At 39.0% G+C, this 12916-nt stretch overlaps 1 protein-coding gene across 1 annotated transcript in view; it reads right to left on the bottom strand.

The window, feature by feature from the left end:
* LOC306967602 (partitioning defective 3 homolog B-like) overlaps nucleotides 1-12916 on the bottom strand; it is a 388088-nt gene that overhangs the window by 173538 nt on the left and 201634 nt on the right. Inside the window, exon 18 of the mRNA XM_079562684.1 lies at nucleotides 6915-7137. Within this exon, the coding sequence (XP_079418810.1) occupies nucleotides 6915-7137 (223 nt within the window). The remainder of the gene's footprint in view (nucleotides 1-6914; nucleotides 7138-12916) is intronic.

Genomic DNA, 12916 nt, shown 5'->3' with positions numbered 1-12916 from the left:
TAATGCCACAAACGCAAAAAAAAAAAATGGTACATGTTTCCTTTTCTTCTGATTTGCAAACATTTCATCAGACAGAAGAAAGAGAATTGGACAAAACAGGCAACTTTTAAAAGGAATAGATGCAAGTTGGTCATTTTTATGCTCACCACTGCCACCTCAGGTCCTACGCGTAACTGCAGCTACTATAACTTTTTGAGTGACAGTGCAGGATTTTAAAGGCAGTTGTGGTGAACAGGTCTGAGCTCATTCTACACATTAGGACATGGCTGGAACATGTAGGGGGAGGAAAATACATTTTTAAACTCCATATAGTCCCCTAGTGCCAAGAGCTTTTAATGTGTTTTAACCTCTTAACTCCCACCTGAACGGATCCCATTTTCTCCATTTTGGCTTTACCCCAATCAAAAAGCTTCTTGGGGAAAAAAGCACCAAAATAGCCCCAAAAAATGAGAAGAAAACAAGTATGTAAACGCAACAAAAATGTGACAAAGATGTGACAAAAATGTGACAAAAACTCAACACAAAAATGACAAAAATTCAACAAAAAGTGACAAAAATTCAACAAAAAGTGACAAAAACTCAACAAAAATTTGACAAAAATTCAACAAAAATGTGACAAAAACTCAACACAAAAATGACAAAAATTCTACAAAAAGTGACAAAAATTCAACAAAAATATGACAAAAATTCTACAAAAATGTGACAAAAATTCAACAAAAATGTGACAAAAATGAAAAAAACAAGAAAAAAAAAACATACAAAAGATGACACAACACAGCAACAACACAAGGAAAAGGATCAGTTTTGTGGGTATTAGCTTTCAAATTAGGTGAAAAATGAAAAAAATTAAATAAATAGTGACAAAAACTCAACAAAACTCAACAAAAATTCAACAAAAATGTGACAAAAACTCAACAAAAAACGACAAAAATTCAACAAAAATGTGACAAAAATTCAAAAAAAAATGACAAAAAATCAACAAAAATTCAACAAAAATGTGACAAAAATTAAAAAGAAAAAAGAAAAAAAAACATACAAAAGATGACACAACACAGCAACAACACGAGGAAAAGAATCAGTTTTGTGGGTATTAGCTTTCAAATTAGGTGAAAAATGAAAAAAATTAAATAAATAGTGACAAAAACTCAACAAAAAATGAAAAAAAATCAACAAAAATGTGACAAAAACTCAACAAAAAATGACAAAAATTCAACAAAAATGTCACAAAAACTCAACAAAAAATGACAAAAATTCAACAAAAAATGACAAAAATTAAATTAATAGTGACAAAAACTCAACAAAACTCAACAAAAATTCAACAAAAATGTGACAAAAACTCAACAAAAAATGACAAAAATTCAACAAAAATGTCACAAAAACTCAACAAAAAATTACAAAAATTCAACAAAAATGTGACAAAAATTCAACAAAAAATGACAAAAAATCAACAAAAATTCAACAAAAATGTGACAAAAATTTAAAAAAAAGAAAAGAAAAAAAACATACAAAAGATGACACAACACAGCAACAACACGAGGAAAAGAATCAGTTTTGTGGGTATTAGCTTTCAAATTAGGTGAAAAATGAAAAAAATTAAATAAATAGTGACAAAAACTCAACAAAAAATGACAAAAATTCAACAAAAATGTGACAAAAACTCAACAAAAAATGACAAAAATTCAACAAAAATGTGACAAAAACTCAACAAAAAATGACAAAAATTCAACAAAAAATGACAAAAATTCAATAAAAAGTGACAAAAACTCAACAAAAATGTGACAAAAATAAAAAAAAAAACGAGAAAAAAAAAACATACTAAAGATGTCACAACACAGCAACAACACGAGGAAAAGGATCAGTTTTGTGGGTATTAGCTTTCAAATTAGGTGTTACACAGCCAAAAGAGGACAGAATGCATTTGGTTTAGGCGGGTGGTAAGAGGTTAATGACCTGCTGAAACCCTGTAATAAAATCATGAAACTAAATACTTCAAAATAAATGATAACGGGTGATACAGAGACAAGTACAGTGCCGTGATTGCTCACTAGTGTTTGGAGTTTGTTCATGAAACTCCAAAGTACGTCTTACCAAGTGACATTTACTGCATTTACATGACAAAAGACATCTCACATTACCCCCTCATAAGGCAGTTAACCCCATCAACCCTCCAGTCATAAACATGAGCCTTTTTTTTACCATCTGCCGTACAGGACGAACTCGTAAGGTAGAGATTTCCATAGCACCTCTGCGCTGAGCCATTAGACCAATCAGACTTGGCCTTTCGTGAATGTGACAAATCAGCAGCTAAGCCCGGTCTGAACCAAAATGAATAGGCCCAATTTGCTTTTTCGCTCTCTCACACCGCCATTACGTGCAATCACATAATGCGGCGAGCGCGAGAGAGCTGGATAGAGCAGGGGGGAAAAAAATAAAATAAAATAAAAATCTGGGCCATGTCGGACTTAGGATTCTAGGAGGAAGGAAAGGAGAGAAAGGTTGGGATTATCACTGTGGCCTAATCAAGACCCGTTTATATATAGGGGCTAAGCATATCTCTGGGTGTATTACTATATGGTCTGCTGAAGCACTTAAGGCATGAGGTGAAGACGGGGTGGCGTCTTAGTATAGATAGATACAGTAAAGGCTGGCTTAGATTAAACTGGAGATATTACCGAGGAGGCTATTGGGCATATAGAGGATATAGCAGCCCATAATCAAATGGAGTGGAAGAGGCGAGGGAGAGATAGGGGCTAACCTTTAATGAACTTGGAGGCACTTAAGGCGATGTTAAAAGATGGAGGGAGGGAATGGGCGAGATAACAACAGTGCGGTGTGTGTGCGCTGGGGGGGACTCGGGGCAGAAAGCTGGACTTCCCCAGGTGCTCAATCTGTGCAGTGGGGGGACAGTGTGCCACCAGCCATGTTGGGGATGGATTACTTTTAAATGACTCCGAGCGAACCACATGCTCTACAGTCTGGTGTTTGGCGGGGGCAGGAATGAGAGGAGGATTCGGGGAGTTCAGGATAGTATTGTAATGTAAGGTCACGGTTAGACTGAGGCGAATGATGTGTTGCATTCACAGAAAATCCTACCATTCGAAAGAGCCTGAAGAGATTTAAAGGGGGTTTCTTTTTAGACTGCTTTTTACACCTTGGCCATGGTGTTTTTTGTCATACAAGCTCAAATATTTTCAGCGGAATTATAAAGTGCCAGATCCAAACAAAAAAAAAGCACCTGGATTTAACTAACTGTTATGATCTGTGCCCAAAGAATGAGATCAGCAGACGACCTAAACATCCTGAATGACCAGGGTATTCCATCAGTGGATTTATTCTTCCCTGATGGCACGGGGCATATTCCAAGATGCTAGGATTTAGGAACCATGAGACATCAGTTTCACACATGGTTTGCTGAATAAGGCTTTGGGCAGTGGTTAATCAACCATCAATACAAGGTCCAATCCGGCCCCTGCCCTGTAGAGCATACATTCCAGAGTATGTAAAAAAAAAAAAGTAAGTCTCTCGCCCATTCCTGTGCGGAGTTATGATTTTTTAAAGAATAACCAGAATGCTCATTCTCGCCACTAGCCTTAAATGTAAAAAAAAAAAAAAGGAAAGAGTTCCACACGTGTCCAGCAGAGGGCACTGACATAACAAGAGCACAGGATATGAACACCACATTATATAGCCACGTGGTAAATGGACTGTCTGGCCCAGGGCGGCTGTGGCTTCAACAGCTTACCACCACCGAGTGTGGAGGAAATGAATAATGACTAGTATGTAGTACTTTGAGGAACTTGTAACACAGGCTTTTAAAGTGCAATACAAGTGTAAGTGTACAAGTGTATTAATGAAGCTACAGTTAAGTTGGGGTTTTGACCAAATCACAGCTTATTATTGTTCATTTATTGGGAAAAATTCTCTATTATATGCGGCCAGAAACCCGCCGTGGGAGCTTAATTTCGGCCCGCGACCTAAAATGAGTTTGGCACCCCTGGTTTAACCCCTTAACCAAGTGCATTTTCTCCAGGTCTCCAGGTCTTTTTCCTTGAGTTGTTGCAATGTCTGTTTTCTATATACAAGGACATTTCTAGTTCTGCAGCGTCTAAAAACTGTAGCACTATGTAAAGGATCTACCAAACATAGTCTACTAACTTAAAGGGGCTATACGGAGTTTAAAAATGATAAAATTAATTTTCTTCCCCCTACATGTTTCAACAATGTCCTCTAAAATCCTGCACTGTCTCTCAAAAAGGTGTTGATTCGGGTCCAAATTGCCGCCATGCACGAGCTTAATATAGAAGGTGCAGTTACACGTATGACCTGAGGTGGCAGTAGTGAGCGTAAAATGGCTAACTTGCATCTAGCCCCTTTAACCTCTTAACTCCCACCTGAACGGATCCCATTCTATCCAGTTTGGCTTTACCCTAATCAAAAAGCTTCTTGGGGATAAAGCAGCACCAAAGCAGCCACAAAAAATTAGAAGAAAACAAGGATGTAAACGCAAAAAAAAAAGTGAAAAAAATTCAACAAAAATGTGACAAAAAATTGACAAAAAATTGACAAAAATTCAACAAAAATGTGACAAAAATTCAACAAAAATGTGACAAAAATGTGACAAAAATTCAACAAAAATGTGACAAAAATTCAACAAAAAAATGAAAAAAATTAAACAAAAATGTGACAAATATTCAACAAAAATGTGACAAAAATTCAACAAAAATGTGACAAAAATTTAACAAAAAAATTACAAAATCTCAACAAAAATGTGACCAAAAAAAAAGGTGACACATCACAGCAACAATGCGAGGGAAAAGATCAGTTTTGTGGGTCTTAGCTTTCAAATGAGGTGTTACACAGGCCTATATAATAGCCAAAGAGGACAGAATGCATTTGGTTTAGGCGGGTGGTAAGAGGTTAAAGAAAAATGGTAAAATAAGGTTCAACATTAGAGGATTTACTGCAAGGATGCATTCGACAAATTTATACACTCTATCTTTATGATACGATTTTGAAAACTTGTTTGTTATTCTGCTAGAGTTCAGATACATAAATCTAGAAGTATCTGAAAAGGAATGTATACAGTTGTTGTCATATAGCTCTACTACATGTGTGTCCACTCGGAGGTCGACGAAAGCTCTTACAAACAGCTTGAGGAAATCCTTCTGTCTACAGTGAAAAATGAATGGGTCTTTAACGGAGCAAAACAAGGTGGAGAGAGGTCTCTGTGAGGTACAAGCCCTTGTGAAGAGAGGCCATTGAACTCCAGTAATGAACCAAAATGAGCACAAATTATGGTAATTGCCTAATATTTCGCTTTAAATGATGTATAATTCTGGGAGATAATAAGCTGATAGAATAAGTCTTTCAGATCTGGAAGTGTTTTCCCGTGCTCGGTTCACAAGGGCTGCTTTTGTAAGTGCGCTTTCAAAGAGCGTAGTTTGTAGATTAAATTGCACATAAGTGTTTTTCTTACGATCGGAATCTGAGCAATGGTCATGTGAATGTGGCCTTAAATAAAGATTGAGTTAAGGGTAAAAAGTTCAGGCTGTTCTTTGGAGGAAAGGTTCCCATTGGCGACAATCATTAGATATAGTGTTAAAAGTTAATGGCATGAAACAGTGATATACAAGTGGTGCACTCTTTCGGGGGACCTGGAAAGAGTGGCCCATGTGCCAACTTCATGGTTTGTACAATGGGGTGTTGCCTCTATGGCTTGTACTGTGGGTTCAGGAAGTATTTACACATTTACTGAACGTTCACAAACAGCACAGCTATTGATTGACAGCATGTGACTGGGTCTACAGTTGTTATTGGATCCGACTATTTACATCATTAAGAAATCGTAGTTTATTTTTTCTTCATCTTCTTTCAAATATGTTTTAAAGTTCTATCTTTTCATGCATTTTTGTAAGGCAGAGGTGGGAAGACTCGTGCAGTCCATCAAGCCCTTTAGTCAGGCCTACATTCAATGAAAAGCCAATGTTGTAAGTGAAGAAACCCTAGCATTCAGAGAAAACCTGGCTGGCTGCATTCAGAGCTACTCTGATCCTCTGAAACAGTGCATCGCCTCCTGGGTTTGTCCCTGTATCAGAGCGTGGTGTCCTGCACTGATCAGTGTTGTCACAGACATAAAGAATGGTAATGCAAAACTAATGCTATATTGATTGTTTTTTCATCGGGCCCGATATATCGGCCAGAGCTCAGTCAGAGCTTTAAAATGAGCCCTCCCACAACTTCCTAAGCCTCAGGGTGCGAAGAAACATCGGGGTGAAAATCGGTCACACACTTTTTGTGTATAATTTTGGAACCATACAAGATACAGAGTAAGTGTTCTTTTGTTTTGGAATCTACTGATTTTTGTCTTTTAAACAAGCTCCCCATGAAGCACCTCCTAAACATGAATATACAGCGACTCCTGCTGTCACAGCTCAACACTGACACGTTTAGAAGCATCATACACAGGATTATAGACATTTTCTAAAAATATCAGCAATGCATATCGGTATCGGCCAATCAAAATCCTCAACAATCGGTCGACCTCTACTAGATATATTTCTATATATTTTTCTATGATTTAAACTTTCACTATATTAATACAGTAAATGTTTAGCTATAGGCTACTTGAGAGATAAAAAAACAGATAAATAAAATAAAACAAATAAAACAGAGCAAGACATGGGACTGTGATGGTTATGGGTATGTGACAATACTTGCTATGTTTTGTTATTTTGTGTTCAGGACCCCCTTGAAAAAGATATGACGGAGCGATCCTTGAAATATATCAAATTTATATCATAATCCATGTCCTAGCTTTCTGTATGCAGATTAGAAGCACATTAGTTCTACCTAAAACTAAAAGGACGTTATCTCCAGCACCTGTCGAGCCCTGGTGATTGAATAAAAGCCCTCACCTGAGCAGCCACATCTTCTTTCCTTTCTTCTCCGTGTCCTCTGGTTCCTCCGGCTTCTTCTTCTCTTTGTCTTTTCCTTTGGGTTTGGCCACTTTTTCTTTCTTTTTGGGCTTTTCCTTCTTCTTCTTATCCTTCTTGTTTTTCTCCTCAGACGGGTCCCCTGCTCCCGCTCGAGAGGCGCTGTTCGGGGTGTCCCGGCCTGAACTGGGCTCCGACGGCTCATCTGCGGGGGGGAACAAGCAAGCGGGAAAGTCGAATGAGAAGGCGAAAGCAAATCAAACAGTGGGACTATTATACAAGACAAAAGTGCAGTGAACTAAAAGGTAAATGCTGTGCCACACCAGCAAGCATCAGAACAAGCCAAAGAGAAAAACAGTAGCACAGAGTGTGGCTTTAAAGCAGGGGTGTCAAACTCATTTTGGGTCGCGGGCCGAAATTAAGCTCCCATGGCGGGTCGTGGGCCACATATAATAGAGAAAATGTTCCCAATAAATGAATAATAATAAGCTGTGATTTGGTCAAAGCCCTAACTTGACTGTAGCTTCATTAATAACAACGGCTTACACTTGTATTGCAGTAGTAGTCATTATTCATTCACCCCATACTCGGTGAAGGTAAGCTGTTATTGAAGCCAAAGCCGTCCTGGGGCAGACTGTCCATTTACCACGTGGCTATATAATGTGTTGTTCATATCCTGGGTTCTTATTATGTCAGTGCCCTCTGCTGGACACGTGTGGAACTCTTTCCTTTTTTTAAATTTAATGCCCCCTAGTGGCTAGAATGGCTAGAATCATAACTCCGCACAGGAATGGGCTCAAGACTTACTTTTTTTTGGACATACTCTGGAATTTATGCTCAACGGGGCCGGATTAAATCATCTCCGTATGTTTGACACCCCTGCTTTAAAGGGACTATACGGAGTTTAAAAATGTTAAAATTAAGTATTTTCCTCCCCCTACATGTTCCAGCCATGTCCTAATGTGTAGAATGAGCTCAGACCTGTTCACCACAACTGCCTCTATAATCCTGCACTGTCACTCAAAAAGGTGTTAATTTGGGTCCGAAGTGCCGTCATGCACAAGCTTAATATAGAAGCTGCAGTTACGCATACGGCCTGAGGTGGCAGTAGTGAGTATAAAATCACAAACCTGCGTCTAGCCCCTTTAAAGTATAAGTGACGGATGTCTACGGGATATACAAAAGTCATTAAAACACTGCAGCAGTCGCAGTATATTTAAGATGACAGATGAGTCCTCTTAGCCCGTGTCTAATTATTGATAAATGGTTTTGTCTTCCCATAAAATGCTCAAAGCCTGAACAGTGATGGCTCATTACTCCTCTGTGACAGACTATAAAGCCCAGTCTGAATAACAATGATATTCACCAAACAAAGACACACTCGCGCACACGGGCCACTAATCAGATTTCAGAAGATAACCAACGCAAATGAGCGACTTCAATTACGATGTTGCTTTGTGTAGATATTCACATCAGGGTTAATTATAAACAATGTCTCGGTGCGATTGTGATGGCGTGTGTGGCTGTCGACCGCTATTAGGGACTTGTGGTGGGACTTTTGCAGGTTTTGCTCTACGTTTCCTCTCTTTTAGCCCAGTTTACTTTGAATGCAGCGTTGGTGTAGCCCTCGTGACACTTAGGAAGCTCATTTTTACGAGGAGTTACTGCCTCTCGTAACTACAGCGCGTGATGAATAATGTATGGCATGTTCCAGGGTGTGATTGCAGTAGTAGTTTCATTCAAATTCAATGGGCAATTGGGCATTCATATTTTCAGTGACATTACTTTGCATTTCACCGGATGACTTTTTACCCTCCGGCTCTGATCTTTAGCTAAAGCCTGGAAACAGTTTCATTAAGCTGCGCACATGACAACGGGAAGACTTTCTACATCTGCACTCTATGCTTTTTATTTTAGATTCATAATGATACTTAAGTCATTTAATAAGACAGGGGATTAATAGTGAGTGCAAGCTGAAAGATTAAACATATATATATTGGGTCTGTGATTAATATTTGAAATGAGGTGTGTTACAGTACAAGGGTCTGATATGTAAATGAATGCAACATGAGTAAATAATGCTCCTATTCCCTTTTTGCAACTGCTACTCATTTTGTACATTAGCAAACACTTGTTAAATAGAGGCGGGTTACATTTACTCAAGGTCATGCACCATTTTTTACTTGAGTAACATCAAAATTAAGCATCTGTACTCTTGCTTGAGTAAAAAAAAAGCTACTCGTGACATTGTGAGCAAATCTTTAAGGGATAAATCATCATTTTGATAAAATGATCATCAAATTTACATAAAATAGCTGTATTTTGTGTTTTTTTTAACCTATTTCTTAATAATGATTTATTTTTCATGTTTTTATGGTATTTTCTTTTCTTTCTTTTTGACGTTATTTATGTTTCTCATAATCTATGTCACTACTGAAGCATGAATTAAACTTTTACGCTCAAACAGTTACTTAAAGGGACTATTCCGAGTTTAAAAATGTTAAAATTAAGTATTTTCCTCCCCCTACACGTTTCAACAATGTCCTAAGGCAGTGGTTCTCAACCTGGGGGTCGGGACCCCCAAGGGGGTCGCGAGACAAATTTGGGGGGTCACCAGATCATGAAGATAAAATATGCATATTCCTATTAGCATATAATATAATATTTTATTGTAGTGCCATTATTTGTTCGGAATTTGATTAATTTTATTTTATCCATTGTTTTTTTAAGAATTATGTAGGCTAATGTTCCTATTTCTCATGGTGTGACTCGGTCACAAACCCCTTTAACTGTCATAATCGGGGTCCCGGCTCCAAAAGGTTGAGAACTACTGTCCTAAGGTATAGAATAAGCCCAGACCTGTTCACCACAAATGCCTCTAAAATCCTGCACTGTCACTCAAAAAGGTGTTAATTCGGGTCCGAAGTAGAGATTAGATCGGGCCCAAAAAATCAAGCCCGACCCGAGCCCGCGGTTATAAAGCCCGACCCGACCCAGCCCGAGCGCACGGCATACGTGCACGCAGAAGTAGCACACATATGGGCAGAGACGTCCGCGGCGCGGAGCAGCTCAATGTGTCTTGTCTCCTCTTTTCCGTATCTCTCTCTCTCCTCCTTCATGTTTCATAAACATCGCGCTCTACAAAAGCTACTTTTTACGCAGTAACAGGAACCAAACTGCTTATTTATCCACTGTTAATGAAACACTGTCCTGAGAGAAAGACTGAAGAGTGATGTTCTCTGTGTGGCGCCGGTATCACAGCCTGACCACGCTGCTTAAACGTGACATCACAGCAGCACGTGCGCCCGCCCCCCGCACCTGCACCACCTCCCTCCCGGACTCCTCTATTTTATATTGCGTATTGCCACATTTTGTATCCAATAGACTCCGCATATTGCATAGATTTTTATTAGAGATTATAATGACATTAATAAAAAAATAATAATAATAAAAAAAAAAAACTTGAGCCCGACCCGACCCGAGCCCGACTCTCATGCGGGAAAACTCGGCCCGGCCCGAATGTCGGGTCGGGCTCGGGCCTAAAATCTAACCTCTAGTCCGAAGTTCCGTCATGCACGAGCTTAATATAGAAGCTGCAGTTACACGTATGGCCTGAGGTGGCAGTAGTGAGTATAAAATGGCTAACTTGCATCTAGCCCCTTTAAGTACTTTTTTACTCTTACTTGAGTAATTACTTTGGCTACTCTACCAGAGTAAAGACCCCAAAAGTGAGCACATAGCAGTGTTTCCCAAAGTGGGGATCGCAGGACACTGAAGTGGGGGTCGCAAGATGATTTTTGACAACAATATTTTACATTTCTGACATTGAACTTGTTGTATTTTTGGCCTAAAAACACCATATTTTAGTGATATTAAGCCAAATATTAAAACACCCTAAGACACACATTTGTGGGGACCGTGCCTTTTCCATTAATGCCCCATGCATTTGGAATCAGTTGCCTATTGAGATTAGACAGGCTCAGTCTCTGCCTGTTTTTAAGTCACATGTGTATATATATATTGCTTATATGTGCGTTTTTGTATACAGCATTTTGGCCAAGCTGTGAAGTATGGTACGGTATGGTACAGTATCAAAACTTACATTATTTAACCAGACTTGAAATATTTTGCATCTTAAATTATTATAAATGCTAATTAAATTTTACACAAGGGGATCCCGAGTAGTTTGTTGAGTGATTTTGGGGGTTGCGGCCTGATAAGTTTGGGAACCCATGTACTATAGCACTTCCTTGTTCCATAAGCATTTTGAAATGCTTTGTGTACGGATGCTTCTTTGCAAGTAAAGGTAGAATGAAATAAAGGTTGTGGGTTTGAATCCCAGCTCCCCCAAATGCACACTGCCGTCGTGGCCTTAGGCAAGACACGTCACCCAACTTGCCTCCAGTGTCTGCGTACATTGGTGTATGAATGAGAGAGTGAATGGGAGACTAGTTCTTTGCTGTAAAGCGCTTTGGGCCTGATGAAGGTAGAAAAGCGCTATATAAGTTGAGTCCATTTACTAATAATCTTGCCTTGCTGAGTACTCGTACTAGCAGTAGTTGTGAAAAGCACTGTGGTAGTTGCTGCAGTCGTTTTAGCAGAACTAGTACTGATGCTCATGTACTGCTTGCCTTTTTCAGTTGAAATAGTCCGTCTTGCCGTTTCTTTTCAACTCCTCCACTTATCAGCCACTTTTGGACTCTTGACTCTTAATTCCCTGAAATCTTAAGTGCTCTTGTACCAACTCCTTCAGCACATACAGTCCCAGGCCAAGTATCTTTTCAGCATCAAGCGTTTCCCAAAAAAACATAGTGATTCTGGCTTACATTTTGGCAGCGAGACTGTGAAAGCACATGATGCAGGACGACGGTACACATTTACAGCATGTACTCAAAGAAACTGCAAAGATGGATGGGAATCAAAGCACTTTTCGATGACTTTCAGTAAATTATCAGAAGTGGCAATCACAAAAGTAACATTTTCTTCATCAGTGTTTACAGCAGTTCAGAGTTTGAGTGTTCGCTCTGTGTTTGTGTAGGTTCATCTACAAATCCGAGGCCAGCAGAGAGAGGGAGAGAGAGAAGGGAATGGGTCTGGAGCATCTGGGGAGCACAGTGGAAGTAAAAATTGTAAAAAAAAAAAAAAGTTGGGAAATTCTGTGCCAGATGTCCACAGGGCTCGAGAAGTTTCCAGGAGCCTTTTGTGCATATTTGGCCGGTGACACCTGGCAACCCTGAGGATACCCTTTCTCCTGACCCGAGACAGAGAGCTCAGCAGAAGGATAACTCTATTGTGATTCTGCCATGTGTTTGTTAAGATCTATTAACTTAACAAAGATAATCCCTTAACAGTCTGGCACTCAAACTTTCTTTATTGCGTTTTTGTTTTTTTGACAGATATTGCAATTGCGATTCTATTTGCGGTTTTAATATCTTATATACAGTATAACCTATGTTTCATTTTTCATGCAATTGAGCATTAGCTGCATATAAACGTAAAACTGATGTTAAAACATGTAATACATGTACACATGTATATGTAACAAGAGACAGAGACACATTTAAGGGGTTGTCAGAAAAAACTACTTAGTTTAAATCCTTCTAAAATAAATGGGCTTGGCGCTTTCTCACTTTTTCTCCCTAATCAGCTCCATAAATGCATTCTCCAAATCACAAGCTGCAAAGTGGGTATCACTTTATTTTACAGTACCTTAATACATTGTACTTAAAGAGGGGTATTATGCTTCTTTCAATCACATAGCACCAGTCTATATCACACTACAAGGATGACCAAACCTTCTGTTGGTCTGTAAATGCAGTAAATTTGAATAACTGCCTTGTATAAAATTGCTCTCTCAAAATGGCTGTAGTGAATGTCTTGAAATAGGCCTCTGTCTCTTTAAGAACCTCTGACTCTTTCCGACACGCCCCCTCCACACGCTGTCTGTGGCATCAGTGGGGAGGGGGTTCTGCTGAGGAGCAGTG

This window comes from Gobius niger (genome assembly GCF_951799975.1).
Source record: "Gobius niger genome assembly, chromosome: 9".
Classification (NCBI taxonomy): domain Eukaryota; kingdom Metazoa; phylum Chordata; class Actinopteri; order Gobiiformes; family Gobiidae; genus Gobius; species Gobius niger.
The sequence above is the reverse complement of the archived record's forward strand: the minus strand, read 5'-3'. Positions and strand labels throughout refer to the sequence as shown.